The 24,047-nt window shown below is 44.1% G+C and overlaps 1 protein-coding gene across 5 annotated transcripts in view; it reads left to right on the top strand.

The window, feature by feature from the left end:
- The first annotated feature begins 4,739 nt into the window (after positions 1 to 4,739).
- The window catches only part of MFSD1 (major facilitator superfamily domain containing 1), a 45,496-nt gene continuing 26,188 nt past the window's right edge, over positions 4,740 to 24,047 (top strand). For 3 of the 5 annotated variants that reach the window (XM_081190337.1, XM_081190338.1, XM_081190336.1), the window contains exons 1-15: positions 4,741 to 4,925; positions 6,015 to 6,067; positions 6,555 to 6,667; positions 8,288 to 8,330; positions 8,603 to 8,670; positions 8,939 to 9,047; positions 10,098 to 10,200; positions 11,885 to 11,983; positions 12,358 to 12,469; positions 14,770 to 14,826; positions 15,489 to 15,645; positions 17,099 to 17,196; positions 18,193 to 18,305; positions 21,275 to 21,322; positions 22,663 to 22,723. In XM_081190337.1, the coding sequence (XP_081046463.1) occupies positions 4,766 to 4,925; positions 6,015 to 6,067; positions 6,555 to 6,667; positions 8,288 to 8,330; positions 8,603 to 8,670; positions 8,939 to 9,047; positions 10,098 to 10,200; positions 11,885 to 11,983; positions 12,358 to 12,469; positions 14,770 to 14,826; positions 15,489 to 15,645; positions 17,099 to 17,196; positions 18,193 to 18,305; positions 21,275 to 21,322; positions 22,663 to 22,723 (1,394 nt within the window). In that variant the 5' untranslated portion in view covers positions 4,741 to 4,765. Of the gene's footprint in view, positions 4,926 to 6,014; positions 6,068 to 6,554; positions 6,668 to 8,287; positions 8,331 to 8,602; positions 8,671 to 8,938; positions 9,048 to 10,097; positions 10,201 to 11,884; positions 11,984 to 12,357; positions 12,470 to 14,769; positions 14,827 to 15,488; positions 15,646 to 17,098; positions 17,197 to 18,192; positions 18,306 to 21,274; positions 21,323 to 22,662; positions 22,724 to 24,047 lie in introns of all 5 variants that reach the window. The other 2 variants (XM_081190335.1, XM_081190339.1) reach the window with 2 other exon arrangements.

The following is a 24,047-nucleotide window of genomic DNA, read 5'->3' as shown; positions in this document are numbered from 1 at the left end:
GCTTTCTTTAACAGCCTGTCTGCGATCCCACTCATTCAGAAGCACGCAAGACACATAATCTTCTGTTAGCCGGTCAGAAGGCATTGTGGAAATCTGGGCGGCCACTCCATCATAAGACTCATCTAGGCTATTGATCATTAGCATTGCAAATACAGCCTCTGAAATAGCCAGGTCTCGCTGAACAAGGTCCTGTCTGAGACGCTTTAATTGAGACAGATGGCTAGGCAAATCACCACCTTTCTCCAACTGCAGCCTGCACAGCTTCTTAAAGAAAATCACACTGGAACCAGCATTCTGCCTCAGATGCATATCTCTCAACTTATGCCAAACAGCTTGTGCAGTCTCTTGACCCTCTAAGTTCACCAGCAAGTGGTCTGAAACACTCAAAACAATTGTCCCTCGGGCTTTCATATCTGCAGCATGCCATTCAGCCCAATCATCATCATCCTTATCTGGAGGGTCATCTTCTATCGTGTGATATAGCTTTTCCCTCTGTAAAAGCGCTTTCATCTTTACTTGCCAAACTCCATAGGTTTCAGGCGTGAGGAGAGGAAAGGACAGAGCCATCTGGCCAGAATGTGCACAGGCCATGTCTGCTATTACTTAGAGCAAGACACTTCCCTCGTGCAACACAGATAAAGCCTTGACTCCTTCAGCCACTCTCTCTCCCACTCAGAGCGCAATTAACAGGCAAACAGGGATGCTATGTTCTTCCTTTGGCAGTCAGCAACATACCTCCATAAATCAAGCAGCAGCAACAGCAACAGCGGCAGCTTGAATACTCTGCTCCAAAACAGCTCTGCTTCTGGGCACCGCAAATCAGTCCAGCATGCAGCGTCCGTTCCACCGTCCGGCAATCAGCAACAGAAACCTGGGACGCCTGGGACGCCTGGGACAACGTCAGGTCAGACGACTGTAACAACGACTGGGCCCACAACCAATGTCAGCATCGCCCTAGAGCCAGTGCGCCAACTGGACTCGTGTACCTCAACCCCGACTGGGCTAGGCGAGCTGGGTAGCACCGCCAGAGACCTCCTTTCTCACAGGAACAGGTCACAGTGCTGTGGACTCACAGCTTAGAGCTGAGAGCACCGGATTCACTGTCTCAATAATACAGTCGTTGCGCAGCAGAGTTTTGCAGAGTCTTGCAGAGTATAAACCACTCGGAGAGCAGCTCTGTAGAATATCTTCCTTTTATTCTATAACTACAACTATGATACAAAGCTATATACAGAGCTGAATATTCTAAGCATAAATCAATGCTACACTGAGAGTCTGCAGCTGCTCTTAGCAGCAATCTTATCTCTAGGATCTCTAACTCTCACTCTCCGATACACTGACTGACTGACTCTCTCTCTCACACACAGATATGTTGCTGGGCAGAATAAGTAGATAGGCAGGACACGCCTCCTTCTCTCTGTGGAGAGTCAGCAGAGACCATCAGGAGATGGTCAGGAGATTCTTGGGTATGGGAGGGGTGAAATCTCCTCAGGCCTATGCAGTACCGATTTCCTCTTTTCCAGTGGCATATGATCTTATGCCTCTGGCATAAAAGTTACACTGAAAAAAATTGAATTTGCATTCTAGAAAATATGTTTGGGAGAAGGCACCGAAGATGCTGCAATTACAGTAATCCTTCCATCTCCCGAGCACACCCGAGTAGTGCTTCCACTTACTTAGGAGCGAGTCCCAATGAATTCAGTGGAAATGACTATCAGGTAAAAATATCCATAGGACTGGGCTCTACAACTCTGATTTAGTAACTTTAGTTACAATCCCATCTAGGCATGGTAATCATGGGTTGAGTGTCACTCCACTTTCCTCTCCTGCAGTTCCAGTAGCTAGTATTCAGAAGCATGCTGCCTCCAACAGTTTTGGGCAATTAATTTTTTGGCATTAATTTGTTGCTAAATTAGATGTGTTTCCATAAAAAAATATAGCAGCAAGGGCAGGGTTGTCTTAAGCATATGCAGAGCTGGGGTGCAAAGATCCGCCCGGCGCCCCCTCCAGGTTGTCCAGTCCCAGGTGCACAGGAGTCCCAGCCGGTCATCTCAGCATCTTGCTGGCTCGGTCGCCCCTGAACTCGTGGCGCAGAGCCACCCATAGCAGAAGAGCCCACAATGGCGCTCCGAGCGACAGGCTGGCTCTTTCCCGGACTCAACTCTCGGGCCCCGGATTCTCAGCCTGGCACCCCTGAGAGCCCGGCACGCGGGTGCCCCGCACCCCTAGCACTTATGGGTAAGATGGCCCTGAGCAAGGGCAGGAATTCCTACCTTTTCTGACACAGGTCTTATTTTGTGTGATGTTCATTATAACAATACTAGCGATACAAAAACAAAAAACAACCAAACAGAAATTATGAACATAAATTAGGCAGGAAGAGAATAGAAATTGCTTTTAAACCTTGCCTTTACTTTTCAGGTATGTTTTTCCCCCTATTTGAATAAACTAAAAACAAGTGTTTCTGGGTCATGGTGTAACATGCAGGGTTCTGGTGATGTTTTGATGGTTCTAGGCTCTGTTCCAAAGCAATGTTGAGACCGGTGGAATTTTCTGAGCTTATTTAACACCTGATGAGAAACAATGCCACACACAGAAGTGCAGGTCTCCGGTGAGACCCCTTGTATGTTTCAGTTGATATGTCAGTTTCTGTGCCATTGCAATATTCCATGTCCTGGAATGCCATCTGTACAATATTAAATGTTCAACATTGTTCCAGTGCCAGGTGAGTTTCATGTGGCCACTAATTAGTTACTTAAATGCCAAAGTATTGTTATCTCCTTCCCAGATGTTAAAGAAAAGTCGGTGTGAAAATAGCTGCATGTTTTGTTTGGTTATTTACTTATCCAATCAAATAGTGTGCTAGGCAGTTCCAGAAGATATGTGCCTCTCTGTGAACATCCTATCCAACAGAAGGTGTTGGCAGTTTTTGAGATTTGTGTCACCTTCAGTGGGGAGAGGTACCATATTTTTATCAGTTTTAAGGAATTCTCCCTGACAGACTCAGAGCAAATTAAGGGAGCACAAGACTTCTGAATGTGATTTACCCTTAATTTTGGCTGGAAGTGGATGGGGAGAGGGGTTTAAATGGGGTGTCCTTTGCTCTAGTGGTGGATCTGAAATAGCAGATTTTCTTCAGACCAGTTTGGCCCTATTTCTAATCTGAAAAGGCCTACGAAGAACATGCAACAGCCAGAATCTCAAGGTGGTTTTAATTTTCCAGATACAGTGGTTGTTGTTGTTGTTTAGTCGTTTAGTCGTGTCCGACTCTTTGTGACCCCATGGACCAGAGCATGCCAGGCACTCCTGTCTTCCACTGCCTCCCGCACTAGGTTAAGAACTTAATTCGTTCTGGAGGTCTGTTCTTAACCTGAAACTGTTCTTAACCTGAAGCATCACTTTAGCTAATGGGGCCTCCTGCTGCCGCCGCACGATTTCTGTTCTCATCCTGATGCAAAGTTCTTAACCCGAGGTACTATTTCTGGGTTAGCGGAGTCTGTAACCTGAAGCGCCTGTAACCCAAGGTACCATTGTAGTAGCCTATATCATAAGGCATATTTGTTAAAAATGATTGACAATTTTCTCCTTCTATACTCTAGCTTGGGTAACTCCAGAGATGGTTTATTTAACCGCTCTCTTTGGCTAGATAGTGTTGGGGTCTAAATATAATAAAACAAAGTTTTAGCAACAACACAGGGTGTATGTTGGCTGGTCAGTTTTGATCCATATACTTGTGCTAAATATATAATGTGTGGTAATGCAGATCTGAAGATCGTGAGGAAGTCTTTAGTGGAAGAAATAGGTGGAACTGATAATGTTCAGATGGATTTTTTTTAAAAAAAACCATTTCCTGTTTTACAGCTTAAGTACAAATAACCCATGAGTGTAGAATGGCAGTATCTTCAATTACAACATCTGTTGGTGTCTATTCATGGGCCATCTACCGCCACTGTCGGATCCTTACAGAAAACTAAAACCTAAAACTGCTGTTTATAAATTCTTGATGGATTTCGGTAAGGTAAAAAAGTTTAGGTATGTAGAGAAGCGTGGGGGGAGGCAAGTAGAAGGCACGCTATTTAGTGTCCGAGGTGCCACACGATGAGACTCGTTTGCATTTGTGCTTTTATTTTGCATTTACCTGCTGTGAACCGCCCAGAGACCTCTGAAGGACGGGAAAACAAATTTAATAAATACTAAATCATAATATAATAATTGACATTGTGTGACTACCCTTCCACCCCCTGTGCACCTGCTCCCAATTTATTATTTCCTGGGTGGGGTACTACAAGGGCCAAATTTAGGTTCGATGAGGCCCTAAGCTACTGAAGGGAATGAGGTCCTTTATGTGTCCAGCTGTCCTTTGTCAACAACAAATTGTTGCTGTATTTTGTGTTGAATATATGCTATACGGTAATTTATGGACCTAATAGGTATCTAAAGCTATTTGCACATAACAAATAGGAGCCTACACAACACAAAACGCTGTTGGTTTTATTTCATTTGTTTATTTTTATCTTATATTTTGGAAATGTACATCCAGTTTCCACCCCCTTCAATCTTTTTGCCCCCCCCCCCAAGAGAGTGGGCCCCTAAGCTACAGCTTGTTTAGCTTATACGTGAGGGAAATCCGAAACCGCCCCCTGCCTTGCCAGTTTTGCACTGCCAGTTGTCCTGCGCCGGCGAAGCTTTCCCACCAAGCTCTCCCCGGACGCGTGTCACGTGACCCGCGCCCTCACGTGACCGCCTCGCTCCTCGCCCCGTCGAGATGGCGGCGCCTGTGGAAGAGGAGCAAGCGCTGCTGGACGGGGACTCGTCGCCGGAGCACGATGGCTGCCCTGCGAGGAAGCCGATGTCGGCCCTGTGCGACCCGCAGCGGCTGGCCCATCGGATGCTGGTCCTGGCGCTCATGTGCTTCCTGGGCTTCGGTGAGCGTAAAGCGAGGCTGCCGCTGCTGCTGCCCCCTTTCTCGCCCGGGACTGGTCTGCAGTGAAGGGGGCTCTTGGGGAGGACGGTGGGAAAACCTGCCTTGGGGAAAAACAAAACCAAACCCCGACAGCTGCTTGATCGTGGGGCCGGCAGGGCGGCGCGAAGCATATCTTTTTCAGGAACCATTGACCTTTGGGGAGTGATCTTGGGAACATGCCAGAAAATGCTAATTTTCTTTACTGTGTGTTTCAGGGTGAAGCTAGACCCCGCCCTGAGAACTGGGGTTTTGCATTTTAGATTGCAAAAAGAAAAAACAAAACTTGCATTCCTGGTGTTCTTTGATGATTGCTGTGCAAGCACCAGAATGGGGAAGCATCTATATGCCATGGGGAGGAAAAACCTTAAGCAAACAGGGAAGTCAAGCACCCTGTGTTTGATGACTTGCTGAAGTGGAGTTTCGCTTTTTAAATTCTCCTCCCTACGGAAGGATTTGTAGGAGGCGGTGGAAGCTTTTAAGCATGTAAAGAGGATATAGAAAACTACTTTCTGCTGAGGCAGGCATTTGATTGGTCTCATTCAGTACTGGTTATGCCAGCATAACCAACCTGGTATTCAGATGTTTAGGATTACAACTCTTATCAGTGCCATCCAGCCTGGTCCATGCCTGAATGAGGCTAATCTGAGTTATAGTTCAGAAGGTCTGGAAGCTGCTAGGCTGGGGAAAGCTGGCCTACCCTTCTGACCAACTTCCCTTCAGGGTTTCAAATAGGGATTCCCCCTCGCCCTGCCTAGAAATTTCAGGGATTGAATCTGTGCCCTTACACATACCCTTCCCATCAGAAACATTACCTGTTGCTTGAAGGCTGCTGAATCTTGAGAAGGGAAGGTGGAGGTGTAGCTGCTCCTTCTCTTGCTTCTCAGTGGACAGAAAATGGAGGGCATTTTTTCTCCTGCCTCTTCCCATTGTGGTGGTTTGGTATGATCCAAAATGTTTACCATTATTGCTATTAATACAGCTTTTCCAGGTTACTTAAAAAAAGGGGGGCGGAGTTCATGTTTAATTTTGTTGTCTTAATTTTCCTGTATAGGCAGCTATTTTTGCTATGACAACCCCGCAGCGTTGCAAACTCAGGTCCAAAAGGTGAGTGATGTACAGAATATCTGCAATATGGTGGATTTCCCCCCTTTCCCTCCAGAGAGGTTACCTTTTTAGTCACACGTTAGATGACTAGGAGTAACTGAGAGAAAAAATATTGTGCTGATCTTGCTTTAAAAAAAAAGGACCTATAATTAAACTGATTGCTGTTTCACTCTCTGGTAACAAGAAACATCATGGCTAAATATGATGTGATTTATGTGTTAGGTTTGCTTTTGTTTGGCCATGAGTGCTAGAGGTTGATGTTCCCCACATTGCACCTCCCACCAGCCCTGATGGGTCTTTCCTGAAGACTGACCCAGGAGCTCTGCTCATCTTTTTAGAGGGACGTGGTATAGTACCGGCAACCAGCCCCCAATGTAGACTTGCATGGTGCTGTAATGAAAAAGCATTTCACTGGATAGATGTTTCTGTATGAATGTGTCATAACACAAAGTGGTGTCAAAAGATTACGGTGTTCTCTTCCTTTTAGGATATGAAGGTGAACACAGCTGAATTCATGGCACTGTATGCCTGGTATTCTTGGCCCAATGTGGTTCTCTGTTTCTTTGGAGGCTTTCTGATAGACAGAGTCTTTGGAATAAGGTAACTGTATAACCCAGGGGTCAGCAACCTTTTTCAGCCGTGGCCTGGTCCACCATCCCTTAGACTAGCGGTTCTCAGCCTGTGGGTCCCCAGATGTTGTTGGACTACAACTCCCATCATCCCTGAGCTCTGGCCTTGCTAGCTAGGGGTGATGGGAGCTGTAGTTCAACAACATCTGGGGACCCACAGATTGAGAAAGGCTGCCTTAGACCATGTGGTGGGCCAGACTATATTTTTTTGGGGGGGGGAAATGAATGATTTCCTATGCCTCACAAATAACCCAGAGATGCATTTTAAATAAAATGACACATTCTAATCATGTAAAAACACCCAGATTCCCAGACCGTCCGCGGGCTGGATTGAGAAGGCAATTGGGCCGGATCCAGCCCCCGGGCCTTAGATTGCCTACCCCTGGTATAACCCATCCATCTCAAAAGTAACAACTTGATCCACGTTTTGCTTATGCCCAAATAATGTGATGTTTTGCTAATACTTGTTTAATTTTTCAAAACACAAGTGAGGAGAGTGCTGTTGCACTTGGCTCCTCCCTTCCCACGACATCTAGTTGGCCCTTGTGAAAACAGGATGCTGGATTGGGTGGGCTCTTGGCCTGATCCAGCAGGCTCTTCTTGCATTGGAGTTTTGCAGGCTTGTCTCCAGAGATGCAGGAGAGTTTTACAGTGGTACCTCAGGTTACAGACGCTTCAGGTTACAGACTCTGCTAACCCAGAAATAGTACCTTGGGTTAGGAACTTTGCTTCAGGATGAGAATAGAAATCGTGCGGCGGCGGCAGTGGGAGGCCCCATTAGCTAAAGTAGTACCTCAGGTTAAGAACAGTTTCAGATTAAGAAGGGACCTCTGGAACGAATTAAGTTCTTAAACCGAGGTACCACTGTATTTCAGTCCTAGTCGACATTAACTTACAACATTAGTCAACCATGGGGTTTTGTATAGGGACAGTTCTGTGTAATAAGTTAACCATGTGAAACTCTTTGCCAGCAGAAGTTCAGGAGGAGTCATCTCTGCTTTCAGGTGTCTTTTAGAAACTGTTGATCAGACAGCCCTTTAGAACATTATTTTTTTTACCAATCAGTTTTCCTTGATGTGCTATTGATATTTTTGCCTGAAGGAGCGTCTCCACCTCCATCGTTCTGCCCAGACACTGAGGTCCAGTGCCGAGGGCCTTCTGGCGGTTCCCTCAGTGCGAGAATCCAAGTTACAGGGAACCAGGCAGAGGGCCTTCTCGGTAGTGGCACCCGCCCTGTGGAACGCCCTCCCACCAGATTTCAAAAAGAACAACAACTACCAGGCTTTTAGAAGACATCTGAAGGCAGCCATTTTTAGGGAAGCTTTTAACATTTAATAGACTATTGTATTTTAATATTGTGTTGTAAGCCGCCCAGAGTGGCTGGGGAAACCCAGCCAGATGGGCGGGGTATAAATAATAAATTATTATTATCATTATTATTATTATTATTATTATTATTATTATTATTATTATTTTATTATTATTATTTACTATAACCATTGCAATATTGCATTTTTTACCCTAACCCTTGTTATATTTTCTAGTTGCAAATATTAACATAGGTATTTTTAAAGTCTTCATTTTCTTGCAGGTGGGGCACAATAATATTCAGCACCTTTGTCTGTATTGGACAGGTGAGTGAAACAGATAATATTCATGTACTTTTCAATGGCTAAATACAGAAAAATTAATGCTTATGTCCCAAATATGGAAAAATAAATGCTTACTATTTAACCTGCTTTTTCAGTGTAAGATTCCCTAACATTGCAATCATATACATGTCTACCTAACTGAGTTCATTGGGGCTTACTCCTAGGAAAGTGTGTAGGATTGCAGTCTGAAATATACGCATATGGCATGGCTCTAACACTTATTTGAAATGTGACATGCATTCCTTTTTTTACAGGTGATTTTTGCTGTGGGAGCAATATGTAACGCTTTTTGGCTGATGGAAGCCGGCAGATTTGTATTTGGGTGAGTTCACACCTCGGCTGTGTCTCAACTTTTGCTATATACCCTGTCTCCCTCTTAAAAAGCAGGCAGCCCATACGGAACTATATGTTGAAAAATACCCTGCACTCTTGCATCTGAACAGCTGGATTATTTGCCTTTTGGTTTTCTAGTTCTTGCGTTAAGGTAAAACTTCTGTATCAGCATGGATACATTACTGTCATTAGAAGGCCGGTGTTTCATCCACGTTGCTTCAAATATCTGTATTCATGAACTTTCTTGCTTCATTTAGGATTGGTGGAGAGTCCTTAGCAGTGGCGCAAAATACCTATGCTGTCAGTTGGTTTAAAGGAAAAGAATTAAACCTTGTGTTTGGACTGCAACTCAGCATGGCTAGAATTGTAAGTCTAAAAATTTTTTTTTTGTTCTAATTTTAATCATTACTACCCTGACATTTGTCATCCATCAGTGTCAACCTTTGCTTGTAAAGTGGAACTTGCCCATCGCCCTCTCTGTGTCTGACACTCCCCCCCCCTCAAATATGCCCAAAAATGTTGGGAGACCCTTCGAAACAGGTGGGTGGGTTTCATTGCAGGAGAAGGGGAAGCCACTTGCATAACATTTTCCTGTTTATTTCTCTCTATGCAGTGGGGAGAACAGTTCTTAACTAGGGACATAGGGATTGTTCTGCTTGGAGAACACCCATTGAGATTAATGGGCATGACTAACTTAGATATTTAAATTAATTTCTATAAATCAGATACAGTGGTGCCTTGGTTTAAGAACAGCTTAGTTTATGAACAACTTGGATTAAGAACGCTACAAACCCAGAAGTAGGTGTTTTGGTTTGTGAACTTTGTCTTGGAATCACATGTTCCACTTCCTGTTGAGTGTAACTTGAGTCCTCCGCTGCTATGGGAAAGCATGTCTTGGTTTAAGAACGCTTTGGTTTAAGAACGGACTTTTGGAACGGATTAAGTTCTTAAACCAAGGTACCACTGTACAGTGGTGCCCCGCAAGACGAATGCCTCGCAAGACAGAAAACCCGCTAGATGAAAGGGTTTTCCGTTTTTGAGCTGCTTTGCAAGACGATTTTCCCTATGGGCTTGCTTTGCAAGATGAAAACGTCTTGCAAGTGTTCCGATTTTTTTCCGCTCCCCCCCCCCTTTGTAAGCCACTAAGCCGCTAATAGCCTTTTAGCCGCTAATCCGCTAAGCCTTTAATAGCCGCTAAGCCTTTAATAGCCGCTAAACCGCTAATAGCGCTAATCCGCTAAGGGTTGCTTCGCAAGACGAAAAAACCACTAGACGAAGAGGCTCGCGGAACGGATTAATTTCGTCTTGCGAGGCACCACTGTATTCAAATATAGATGTTATTTTAAGGGTTTTTTTGGCCTGTTTGTAAAATTGGTTGGAAGTATATGTTACAGTTGCAGATCATCTCTCTTCCAGGGGAGCACTGTCAATATGAACATTATGGGATGGGTGTACTCCAAAGCTCAAGATCTGATCGGTTCTACGGGTCACACCACTCTTGGCATAGCTCTCTTGATAGGTTAGTAAATGCTTTCAGTATTAACTTTGTACGAACATTTTGGTTTCCTCTTTGATGAATTGGAAGATTGTGGGTTGTTAGACTCAGATTAGGCCCATTAAAATTAGTGGACTTGTGTTAGTAATCACTAACTTAATGTCCCATGATTTCAGAAGGCCTTCTCTGTGTATGGCTTAATTGGATAAAATACTAAGGCTTGAAATTCAGTTCCAACTCTGTAAACCCACTTTTTTATTGTAAACTACAAAGTTAAAAGCTTCAGTTTGAGGCTAGATAATGAGAGCAATGGAGGACTTTCTGATCTTGACATCAGAAAGGTTGCTACCATGGAATCATTTTAACTCTAGATCTGAGAGAAAGAGAGAATCTCTTATTTGCATATTGCATATCTCCTGCTGTCTGGCACCATACACCAGGGACACGGGTGGCGCTGTGGTCTAAACCACTGAGTCTCTTGGGTTTCCTGATCAGAAGGTTGGCAGTTCAAATCCCCACGACAGGGTGAACTTCCCTTGCTCTGTCCCAGCTTCTGCCTACCTAGCAGGTCAAAAGCACACCAGTGCAAGTAGATAAATAGGCACCACTGTGTCGGGAAGGTAAACGGTGTTTCCGTGCGCTCTGGTTTCCATCACAGTGTCCTGTTGTGCCAGAAGCAGTTTAGTCATGCTGGCCACATGACCCAGAAAGCTGTCTGTGGGCAAACGCCGGCTCCCTCGGCCTGAAAGCGAGATGAGCACCACAACCACATAGTCGCCTTTGACTGAACTTAACCGTCCAGGCATCCTTTACCTTTCTTTTTTTACCTTTTATACAAACTGACACAATGAAAGCAAGGCTGCATTAGAGCTGCAGCATATACATAGCCTTTGGTGAACTTTTTCAGGGCAATAAAGATCGAATGAGTCAGTAGTGTACACATGACCTGCAGCAAGTGGTGATGCAGCTGTTTCAACATCTTTACCAAACACTGAATTATTTGTGCTTAATGTACTGATCTGTGGTTTGCTCAGCACTGAACTGCACAAACATTTTAGTAAAATCTGGAACTCCTTTCCTTTTAATTTGGCAGAAGACTTGCTTTTATTCATTTATATGTGTTTACAGGATATTCATAAATATAATACTTAGTAAACTTTTGTAAATATTTGTATTTATTAGTATTTAACCATCTGACACCTTGGATTAAAATATTAAGCTGTTTTACGGCAATTAAAATAGAAATTAATTAGAAACACACTGGATAATTGGGAAGACAGCATTATGAATAGCGTTGTGTGATGACATAACTCAGATTCTCGGACTAGAATGGTTCTGTGTTCACTGTCTTTGTGCTTCATTGTAAGTGCCATGCCATGCCAAGTTACAATGATGAAGCTCATGTTCTCTAGCTCTGCTAATGAAGGGACTGAGTCAGACATGTATGAATATCACTCAAATGATGTCACAGCTAAATTTGTGAACTGTCTATATTTCTCTAAAGTACCTTGAAATCTTTCTTGGATGAACGGCAGTATACCAATGTAGCAGTTAGTGATAAAAGTAGTGGTATTTAACGCTGGCTGCTTCGCCCATGTAAGTCATTGCTTAATGACTTAAGCAACCAGCTAATAACATGAATGGATTTTACAGTTCCGTAAATGGTGAGTAGCTTCTGCTGGTAACACTGAATTTCTCTGCATTGCAGGCGGTGTGTCATGTATCTTTTCACTACTTTGTGCTCTCATTCTTGGTTATCTGGATAAAAGAGCAGAGAAAATTCTTTGCAAAGAGCAGGGAAAAACTGGTAAGTGGGTGTCAGGCTTCAATAATGGAACCTTAGGCTGCAGTCCATAGTTTTTGAAAATGTATGTATGTACTGGAGGAAGCAGAGACGATCTTTTTGAACATGTTTTCCCCACTTGCCAGAATGCATGTGTAGGTTTCCCATAACGTGATAGGAAAACTCAAAACTCATTTTGAAGTGACCCAATTTCACTTTTCTCACGATTCTAGAGTTTTTTCCGTTGAGAAACTGCAGCTTCTGCTTCCCACCAGTAAAAAAAAAAAAAAAAGCTAGAATTAGTCAATGACGGGAAATGGGGTTTGCTGATTTTAGTTGGCCTTAATATAGAAATGATTGAGTTAAAATAGCGGAACTGATGTTTCTCTTTTCTCAAGGTGAAGTGATAAAATTAACCGATGTGAAAGACTTCTCGCTGTCCTTGTGGCTCATATTTATTATCTGCGTTTGCTACTATGTGGCCGTCTTCCCTTTCATTGGACTTGGAAAGTAAGTGCATGCTTTGACAAAAGACATGCCACTTTGTAACTTGTTGCAAATGTTTGATATACCTGATGATTATTATTATTATTTATAAAAACTGTTTATGTTTTCTGTTGTTTTGATTTAGAATGTCCCCTAAAATGTGTTGCTGTTCTGGTGTTGTAGGCTGCTGGGCACCTCTGTGTAGAAAAGTAGCCCACGAGTTGAAGAAGTAGTAATTCCACTAGCAACACTCGGAGGCCCAAAGAGCTATATAAGGCAGGAAGCCAAATAAGGCACTCCAACCTCTTGAAAATCTTTCTCATCCACCCTACTTTTTTCTGGCTCTGACGTGGCACCAAAATGTGCAAGCACGTGCATTGTAAGTGTGCGCCCTGTTTTTATGGCCTAGAAGTTTGCCTAACATAAACGGATGTTGCCATTAGGTTTCCGAGTTCCAAATTTTGTGGCTCTAGAGTGTTGACTACCAAATACCAAATTCAAGAAGATCTGGGCATATGCCATTTCTATGACATATTCCATTTTTGGCTCAAAATCTTCTGAGGCAAGGCTTGAGGAAGGAGTCAGTGTGTCAGTTTGCAAAGTCTTGCTTAGAGGGTATATTTTCTTCAACTATGTAATCTGGTTCTGCTTTGACACTAACTTTCAGTTCTGCACTTAAAACTCGGATATTCTTCAGAATCTAATAATTATTATTTTTATTCATTCATTCATTCATTCATTCATTCATTCATTCATTCCCCGCCCATCTGGCTGGGCTTCCCAGCCACTCTAGGCGGCTTCCAACAAAATATTAAAATACAGTAATGCATCAAACATTAAAAGCTTCCCTAAACAGGGCTGCCTTCAGATGTCTTCTAAAAGTCTGGTAGTTGTTCTCTTTGACATCTGGTGGGAGGGCGTTCCACAGGGTGGGTGCCACAGCTGAGAAGGCCCTCTGCCTGGTTCCCTGTAACTTGGCTTCTCGCCATGAGGGAACCGCCAGAAGGCCCTCAGCGCTGGAACTCAGTGTATCCTATTTGATACTCTTGGATTAATCTTTTAGGGAGCAATCCTAAGTACAAGGAGCTGGCGTATAAAGTTGCTGGAGATCCAAACTCTGATTGTCCCACCCAGAATGTCTCACCTTTTTTGTATTTACAGTGGCCTTAGTTTGGCCAGCTTTAGCTCAGGCATCTGAACCAAGACGAGCAAGTTATACCAGCATGTCTTCAGCGGAGCCAGGTTTGAGGACCTAATGCCAGCTGAGCCAGAAACCAGCCAGTAGAGCTGGAGATCCTCTGCATCCTAAGCTTCTCATGCCAACACACCTTGACATAGGATTGCCCCCTAAATGTCTAATGTGGTGCATGTTCTAGCTAACTCCCAATTGGACTACTGCAATGCGCTCTACATGGGGCTACCTTTGAAGGTGACCCAGAAACTACAACTAATCCAGAATGCGGCAGCTAGACTGGTGACTGGAGCGGCCACCAAGACCACATTACAGCAGTCTTGAAAGACCGACATTGGCTCCCAGTACATTTCTGAGCCCAATTCAAAGTGTTGGTGCTGACCTTTAAAGCCCTAAACAGCTTTGGTCCTGTATACCTGAAGGAGCGTCTCCACCCCCATCATTCAGCCTAGACACTGAGGTCCAGTGCCGAGGGCCTTCTAGAGGTTCCCTCACTGCGAGAAGTGAGGTCACAGGGAACCAAGCAGAGGACTTTCTCGGTAGTGGTGCATGCCCTGTGGAATGCCCTCCCATCAGATGTCAAGGAAATAAACAACTATCTGACTTTTAGAAAACATCTGAAGGCAGCCCTGTTTAGGGAAGTTTCTAATGTTTAATAGACTATTGTATTTTAATATTTTGTTTGAAGCCACCCAGAGGGGCTGGGGAAACCCAGCCAGATGGACAGGCTATAAATAACAATAAATTATTTTTATTTTTATTTTGCTCCGTCTTGCCTTAATTTTCACCCCCCCCTCCACCCACTTTTCGTTTCCATTAAAAGTCAAGTGACATAATCAGGGCTTATTTTGGGTCAGAGTGTTTTTTCCTAGCATCAGTCTATGAGTAACGTCATGTCCAGTCTTCTTCATGCTGCTCTCACAGCTTCCTTTTCTGGGGAGTGTTAGCAGATATTTATTGTATACAATTTCCTATTCCTCATTACTTAATAATCAGCAGTCCTCTTTCAACAGAGCTTTTCTTATTATGGCCTAGTTACAAATCAGCACTATTAGAATTGCAGGCTGTTTTCCCCCCATAGTTATTGTAAGCAGGTGTAAGATCGGAAAACTTTTTATATGGATTTTTACAGGGTTTTCTTCATTGAGAAATTCAAGTTTTCTCCTCAAGAAGCAAGTGCAATCAACAGGTAAGTGTTGTCCATTTAAGTAAAAAAACCCAAACCAAATAATTGCATTGCGTACATTTTTTCAGCTCAAGAACCTTGACTTTGAGCAGCACACCTAAAGCACACACTTGGTAGGATAAAAGATCAATAAAAGAAACTGAAAATTTACTCTGAGGCATATGTATGCAGTATACGGTTAAATACCTGCAGCATTCCTTCCCCTTGAATCTTCAGATTTCTTACTTACAAAGGCAAATCTCTAGGCGTTGCAATTACAGAAAAGTGTGCCGAAAACAATACAGTCCTTTCATGTAGATCACTTCCTTAACCACCTGAAAATGGCATGATCTTCTAAGATAATATATACTATAACAAAAATGTATACAATTTAAAATATATTTTCTTTGTGAATTGTAATTCCACCTCCCCTTGACTGCTAGTGTAGCTTTTCAGTGATAATTCAATTTTTTTATAAGAGTTGACCGGTCCAATGAAATTGCCATGAATTTATCGATGGGCATGACTGCATATCACAAAATATCAGGTCTAAAAAATAATTCAGGAACTGAATTTTTGCGGGTGGGGGAAAGAGGAAAGTCGCAGCACACTGGAAAACCTAGAGTGGTTGTAGTGTTTTGTAGCGTGGTTGCCTTGCTCTTCTGAAATAGCCTTCCTTTGTACAGCATTGTCTATATCATCTCGGCCCCCATGTCTCCTGTCTTTGGATTCCTGGTGGACAAAGCTGGAAGGAATGTCACCTGGGTGATGTGTGCTGTAGTGATTACTCTGGCTTCCCATATGACGCTGGCCTTTACCTTCTGGAACCCGTGGATTGCCATGGTAGGCATTTCCCCCACACTTTCTTTTATCTAATGCAATAAGGCGCATCTCCCACAACAAACCGCATTCTGTGCATTATATGGGATGTAAAATAATGGATACTTGTGTGTAGCTCTGATTCTTTCCTCCCAAGGATGCTACACGTACGCCAGAAACTATTTTTTCAAAAGCACACCAGTGCAAGTAGATAAATAGGTACCACAAGCGCCATAACTCTCCAGTGATTTGACTTTACCCCTGAAGGCACATACATTGTCTCCCGAGACGGATGGATGCCAACAACCTAGGAATGCTCCCCGTTGTTATTACACACCAACAGCATCGGTGTGTGAAATGCACAGAAGCAGGACCAGCAGGATCTAGCTGACTTCCCATGGTAAGCGTAAGGTTGTCAGGGGTGATTGTCTCTTTAATTTTGTGTTATACCACACTCCCTATCACAGCCATTTTGTGTTAAGCTATGCCATTTTGTGGTTGGCACATCCAACACACTCTCAACTTCTGGAATGTGCCCACTAGTTCAAAAAGGTTGCCGACCCTTTCCATAGTGGAACAAACCCCTAGGAACCTCTTCCTCCTCATTCATTCTCTCATTTATTAACAAAATTTATATACCAATTATGTATGGAAGTAAGAGCTGGACCATAAAGAAGATTGCTCACCGAAGAATTGATGCTTTGAATTATGGTGCTGGAGGAGACTCTTGAGAGTCCCATGGACTGCAAGAAGATCAAACCTATCTATTCTGAAGGAAATCAGCCCTGAGTGCTCACTGTGATTCTTTCCTCCCAAGGATGCTACACGTACGCCAGAAACTATTTTTTTATGGCAGTCCAGGCCGCTTTAGGACATTAGTATACTCTGTAAGAATTTTGGTACTCATCAACTCGGCAGCTGTGCTAGATGCCATTTGTTGGACGTTGCACCTCTCATACACTGTGTTATCTCTGTCGAGGAGCTTTAAATATGCACACGCTGCTTCAACTTCAGAGCAAGCTAGTGTAAACATCCCCTTAAAGGTAAAGGGACCCCTGACCATTCGGTCCAGTCGTGGCCGACTCTGGGGTTGCGGCGCTCATCTCGCTTTATTGGCTGAGGGAGCCGGCGTACAGCTTCCGGGTCATGTGGCAGCATGACTAAGCCGCTTCTGGCAAACCAGAGCAGCGCATGGAAACGCTGTTTACCTTCCCGCCGGAGTGGTACCTATTTATCTACTTGCACTTTGATGTGCTTTTAAACTGCTAGGTGGGCAGGAGCTGGGACCGAGCAACAGGAGCTCACCCTGTTGCGGGGATTTGAACTGCCGACCTTCTGATTGGCCCCCTTACAACTGGGCAAACTGGATAGAAATGGGACACCTAATTTGTGAAGCCCATATAACTTGTCCCCTCTGGAGCTGTTGGTAGATCACGTTTAATGTGTGTGTGGTTTTTTTTAATGCTGTTTTCTGCAGTGTTTCCTGGGAGTGGCTTATTCCCTGCTGGCCTGTGCCTTGTGGCCTATGGTAGCTTTCGTTGTCCCTGAACACCAGCTCGGAACTGCTTATGGCTTGTGAGTAATAGATATTTGAATCTCGATACTTTGGAGTAAGGATTTGTCTTTTAAACTTTGGGATTAATAGCACGATACCGACTTGTTCTCATAAAGCACGTCCTTTCACTGCAGGTCATTTAGGAATTTCATTAAGACAGTGGTTCTCAAAGGATGTGGCAGGAAGATTCAAGGGCAATCAGTATTATATTATGGGAATAATTCATGTTATTATGTAGCTGGGGTGTTTTATACTTTATAATATGTCCCATGATCATATTGGAAAGTAGTTGTGTTCTATGTTATGAATCAAGCACTGCCAGGAGTTGTTTGCCAATGTATTTTTTATCATTTAAAAAATGGGTGTGGCACGAGCAAGTTTTTGTACTGAAAGTGTGGCCCAGAGAAACCACTGCTTTAAGATGTCTTTCACTGCACCTGATTCACCAGTTCAAAAACATCAAAACTTATTTTCTTGGATTCAGTCTTGGGAACGGAAGACTTGATTTTTGAAACTGGGGCTGCTCAATGGATTTTCTCGCCCTGATGCAAAACCAGTGTCCAGGGCCTTGCCCTGTTTTACAGGCCTGACTCCAGGTATATCGCTTTCAGCTTGGAAGAATGGAAACCTAGCCATCTGAGATAGTGTGTGTGTGTGTACCAGATAGCAGGTGTCCATGTATGTCAGATCTTGAACATGTTTTATACCTTCCTCTCATGTGGGCCACCTTGAGGGTACGGTATATTCCTGCCAGCCTGTCTAGGTCAGGTTGTGGGGCTGTTATGAGTGTGTCTCCCTGGAAGTGGCGTTGCTTTGGAAGGCAAATTAACCCGCCACTTTTTATTTTATTTTACCAGCTATATCTCATTGTTTAATAGATGCATATGGCTTTTTATTTGCTCATCTGTCAGCTCGTTTGGATTTTATGAGCAAGTGGGGGCAATATCTTTCAATTGGTTTCTTTTTATTAGTTGAAAAACTGAGCTTTGTAAGCTAATCGCCTTAATGCTTTTCAGCATGCAGTCAATTCAGAACTTGGGCCTGGCCATCATTGCCATCGCAGCTGGCATGATCCTGGATTCCCGGGGCTACCTCTTCCTAGAAATCTTCTTCAGTGCTTGTTTGTGCTGTAAGTACAGTCATACCTCAGGTTACAGACGCTTCAGGTTGCGTTTTTCCAGGTTGTGGGCCGCCGAAACCCAGAAGTACTGGAACAGGTTACTTCCAGGTTTCGGCAGTCACACATGCGCAGAAGCGCTAAATCGTGCTTTGCGCATAAGTGCCAAATCGCAACCCGCGTGGGCGCAGACATGGGTTGCGAACGCTGCGGGTTGCGAACGTGCATCCCGCACGGATCACGTTTGCAACCGGAGCGTCTACTGTATGATGACATCTTGTTGGAATAGCTAATAATTCGCATGAAGCTATTGCTCAAGAAGAACGATGCCGAACCACGTGGTGGGTTCTGTGCTAGGCCCACAATGTTCCTCTCTCTTCCTAGACCTGCATAAAGGCCAATGTACCCTAGTTCACAGGGATTCTTGAACTTGAGTGATTTCACATAGTGATTGGACCTGTGTGCGTGTCATGCCCTGGCTGGACTCGAGAGGGGTGGTGGGAGGCAGCAGCTGGGGAACCCCGAAAGGAAGAAGGCTCAGAGCCGGGGGATGGGTGGTGGGACAATGATGAGTGGTCAGAGGGAGAAGAGGGAGCAGACTGGGAAGAGACAGTGTCGGAAGCTGAAGAGTTAACAGAGCAGGAAGAGTCTGTGGCAGAGCGAAGTCCAGAAGCAGAAGCAGGAGAGGAAGGAAGCCAAGAGGCAGTGGTCAGGCAGCCTACTGAAGAATCCAGGGAGTCTCTCCCTCCTGCTGTGATTAGCTCCCCTTCGCCCTGTTTTCCCAGAACGTGCAGAGGTATGAAGAGGGCAGAGCAAAGACAGACAAGGCGAAGAAGTCTCGGGTTGCTTGGAATAGGATGTTGGGGAGGAGGGGACTTAGGCAGCAGGGACCTTCAGTCCTCGCAGCTTCCTCATTGGGACAAGGCCTACTGGGAACAGTTGCTGTGCTCGCTAGATCTGAGCTGTTTTGTGTCTTTGACTAGACAGCTAACTTCACTGACACCTTGTGAGTTATTCCTGACCCGTTCCTGACTCCCGCTTTAACAGTGCGGGCTTAACTGGGGAGCTGCTGTAGGTAAAAGCAGGTGAAGGGGAAATGCCTAGCTTTGTGAGTGAAAACCCTGATGTTACTTATTAGTGACTGGGACCAATGTAAATGCATAAGCATCTAGTTGGGCTGGCATCCTGATCTGAGCCACAAGGGGGTGCTACTGCTCCTCTGGGCTTTGCCGCAGACCTGTTTTGTATTCCATTGCCTTGTTTGCATTTAAATATTTGTATACTGCCCGGACGCGGCTTCCGACCACAGTATTCTGGCTATGTCAGGGAAATTCTGGATGTATGGCAATCCTACTGTATAGGCAGTTCTCATCAAATTTAAAAGGAGGAAACACAAGACAACATTACAGTATCAAACAATTTAATCTTAAAATAAAGGCAGCAATAAAAAGATAAAATAGAGCAGCAATAAGAAGATAAAATTGAGCAACACTGCAAGTTTAAGAGCCTGAGCCAGCCTCAAATTAATCAGTTAAGAGCTGATGTAAGCAGATAGGTCTTTAGAAATAACCAATGAGGGAGCTATACACACTTCCCACATAATGTTACTTTTTTATTTATTTACCGTATTTTTCGTCCCATAGGACGCTCCGTCCCATAGGACGCACCTAGTTTTTTGGGGGGAAATAAAGGAAATTCCCCCCCTTTATTTCCCCCCCAAAAGCAGGTCGAGGCAACAGAACCAGGTCAAGGAACAGCGGAATGGCGGCGCTGCGCCTCCCTGCTGTCCCCCGAGCTTGTGGGTCTGGCCGATGTCTGCCCCGCGCGAGGGGCGCTCTGCATCAGGGCGCCCCCCCCTGCAGGGCGGCAGGCTGCTATCCGCAGCGTGGGGAGCCCTGCGGGGAACTCCTGCAAGGCTCCCCATGCTGCGGATGTCTGCCTGGCGCGGGGGGCGCTCTGCTTCAGGGCGCCCCTCGCGCTGGGCAGCAGGCTGCTATCCGCAGCGTGGGGAGCCTTGCGGGGAACTCCTGCAAGGCTCCCCACGCTGCGGATGTCTTCCTGAAGCCTGGAGAGCGAGAGGGGTCGGTGCGCACCGACCCCTCTCGCTCTCCAAGCTTCAGCAAAAGCCTGCATTCGCCCCATAGGACGCACCCAGATTTCCCCTTCATTTTTGGAGGGGAAAAAGTGCGTCCTATAGGGCGAAAAATATGGTATGTCCTACCATTCCTCTCGAAAGAACCCAGGGCAACGGACACAGCAGTGTTAAAATATGAAAAAACAAAACAATACAAAAACTATTCCAAAAAGCAGTTAAAAACATTTTCAACCACTGATCTTGGGCTTGTCAGGAGTCTTTAAGCCATCAAATGCCCAAGTGAACAGGAATGTGTTTAAATTTCTCCTTAAATTCAATAATGAGGGCGACAGATGCTCCTCACCCAGGTGGCAGTTCCACAAACAGTGAACTGCCACTGAAAAGTTATGGTTCATGGGCTGTTGGGCAGTCCCTAGTGGTGGCACTACCAACAAGTCTCACCTACAAATTGTAGAGTCTGAGATGATAGATGTTAGGGATGATAGATATTTATGGGCTTTAGGTGTCAACACATATATGCTAGACCTAGTAGCTCACTTGCAGTGAGAGCAGTACTTTCAAGACCCACTGCTGTGCCCCACTTGCCAGCCTAGCAGCCACATTCTGCACTAGCTGCAGCCTCTGGATTGCATAATGTTATGGGGCCACCACTAAGAAGGCCTTGTCTCTTGTACCTGCTGGCCTGATAGACGACTGGTGGGCTGTGAGCAGGGCTTCTCTGTCTCATAAGGGTTCAAGGAGTCCTTCATATAACCTGGCTATTTGTCTTGAGCCTATTTCATCTGCTTGCTTTCTTGATTTTTGCCTTACTGCACTGAAAACTCACTATTGAGACTCGCCTGGTTTGTATACTTGAACTTTATATAACTTCTTTTTTGCTTTTTAGTGGGCCTCATTGCTGTTGTCATGCTGTACTTTGTGAATCTCCTCAGGGGTAAGTCTCTTCATTATATTAGTCTTGCGACTAGTAAATTTCTTTTTTGAAAAAATAATAATATATATTTTTATTTGTTTTTACCAGTACAAATTTACAATCAAACAATTTATATAATAATCTCTTGAGATTCTCTGAGTCTCTTGACTCCCCCCTGTCCCCTACATGGTTCCTTATTACAATGTTTGTAACTACATATTAATCCATTCTCCAAATTTCATTTTTTCAAATCATCCATAGTTTTCATTACATTACAAGTGAGTGTTAGATTCCAAGTAAAGTTTTAATTTGCTTACAATGGTCTCCTAAGTAAATTATAAATTTTCCCATTCTTTTTCAAAATTCTGGTCTTCTTGATTCCCGAGTCTCCAAGTTAGTTTTGCCGTGTCGGCATAGTCCAGCAGCTTGGCTTGTCATTCTTCCCTAGATGGGATCATTTCTTCCTTCCATCTTTGGGCTAATAGCATCCTTGCAGCTGTTGTCGCATAGCAACTCTGTCAGAACCAGCAGAGATGGACAAGATGTCAAAAGTCTCCAATTGCTTGGGAAAGAGGAGGGAACTGTAGGAAGGCAGGGACCTTCAGTCCTCACAACTGTCTCATTGGGGCAGGATCTTCTGGGAAATGTTGCTGGGCTCTCTGGGCCTGATTTGGGCCTATTTCTTTGACTAAGGAGTTAATTCTCTGACAAGAATTCTCTGTGAATTTTTGCTGACCTGCTCCGAACTCCCACCCTGACATGGGGCGGGCCCAAATCTGCCTTTTATTCTTCATTTCTAAAGAGAAGGCAGAGGAATGTTATTTCCTGATCTTGGCACTGAACCCCACAGTACTTGGTATGGGAGCACTTCAGGGGAGAGTTCCTTTTGTCTAGAGCTGCTTCTGTCTTCTTACTTCCTATAACCTTCTAGATTTTTCATGTAGCACACAATACTTACACCAAGTGAACTGTGGTAAATACTTTAACGGTCCTCATGGTGTTGTACCCACCAGACAGAGGGTCTTCTCGGTAGTGGTGCCCGCCTTGTGGAACGCCCTCCCATCAGATGTCAAAGAGATAAATAATTACCTGACATTCAGAAGACATCTTAAGGCAGCCCTGTTCAGGGAAGTTTTTAATATGTAACGCTGTACTGTTTTTAACACTGATTGGGAGCCGCCCAGAGTGGCTGGGGAAACTCAGCCAGATGGGCGGGGTATAAATAATAAATTATTATTATTATTATTATTATTATTATTATTATTATTATTATTATTATTATTATTTACATGGATTGTGACTGTTTGTAAAAACATCCGTGCACTCTGTTAAAAGACATGCATATATCTTTTCTGTCGTAGGAGGTGACCTTAACTGGTCTGCAAAGAAAAGGGAAAAACTACAGAAACTAGCTGTGGCTGAGTAAGTATGTCGCTGTGTTTCTAGCCTAGAGTATGCATTGATGTATTACAAAACAATCAAGACTACAGGGGCAGATTGGTTTGGAAACACAAAACGGTGTAGCGCCAAAGATCCAGGAACGGATATGGTAAACTTGAGTGAATGAGGCGGAAGTATTCTTCAGCAGTGAGGCAACTCTCATTCATGTCTTGTTAGAGATAGCTTAAAGCAGGCCATTAAAAAATCAGTGTTGCGGTTCACTTTTATATGGCGCAATGTGTTTTGCCAACAAATTTAACTTCTGTGTTTGAAAGGCGCATAGGGTAAAATAGTCATTGTTGCAGCATGTTAAAAGTTGCCTGGTGTGTGATGTTTAAATATCTTCTCGAAGCAAGCAGTTTATGCGGCTTAAAAATGAGATTTTTTAAAAAAACCACTTGTATAGCATTTTCACGGTGCTGCAAAAAAAAAGGACATTTTTGTCTCTTGAAACGTTAGCAAGTGCTTGCCGGGCTTTGGGAAGGTGGATGGAGGGCTCTGAGATAAGCAGCCCTACACCTTGCCTGGGGGCTGGTTCTGGGGGCTCCTCCTGGCTTTACACATTTTTGCGTATATTCCTAGACCCCCGGAATGCAACCCGAGTTACCTGTATGTTGCTGTGATCAGACTGCTACTTGCTACAGAGCAAAATTCCCAGTGTACACCATGTGGAAATTGCTTTGTATGTAAGATGTAAGCTGGAAACTCACTCTCTCTCAAACGACAAATGCAGTGACGGCCCTTCCTTCCTGGCTAGAAAAACTGAGCTTTCATTAGCCAAATTTCCAGAGTAGTTTCGGAAAATATTTCCATTACTTACGTTAACAAAAGTTATTCAGTATTTTGATATATATTCATAGTCAAGTTGATATTGTTCTAAATAATAAATTACAAAGGAAGCATCTGTAAATCAACCATTAATAAATCATTTATTACTGAATCAAGTAAAAAGCAAATAATTTTAAATGAAATTGAACAAGGGATATGATTGAGTGTTACCTTAACTTGACAGGGATTGGCCACCAATCCAGTAGGCTTTGGTTCTCTTTTCAGTCACCTGATAGGTGGTTCCCTTGTCAGTGCACAATTAGGAATACACCTTAAGGTTCCTGACTGTTCACTGGCGGTATTACTTGCCCTTCACATGACATCACAGGTAGTGTGTATGTTTGGAGAGAAACTGGAACCCAAATTTGGAACCCTTGGAGGTTGGATGTTCCCCACCCCTGTTCTAGATGAGAAGTTCATTTGGGATGCTGGATTCTTGGGCCTCACTGCCATTCCAACTGTGACAGCAATACGTAAA

The sequence above is a fragment of the Podarcis bocagei genome, assembly GCF_964188305.1.
Source record: "Podarcis bocagei genome assembly, chromosome: 4".
Lineage (NCBI taxonomy): Eukaryota > Metazoa > Chordata > Lepidosauria > Squamata > Lacertidae > Podarcis > Podarcis bocagei.
Note: the sequence above shows the minus strand (reverse complement) of the source record. Positions and strands in the feature narration are given on the sequence as shown.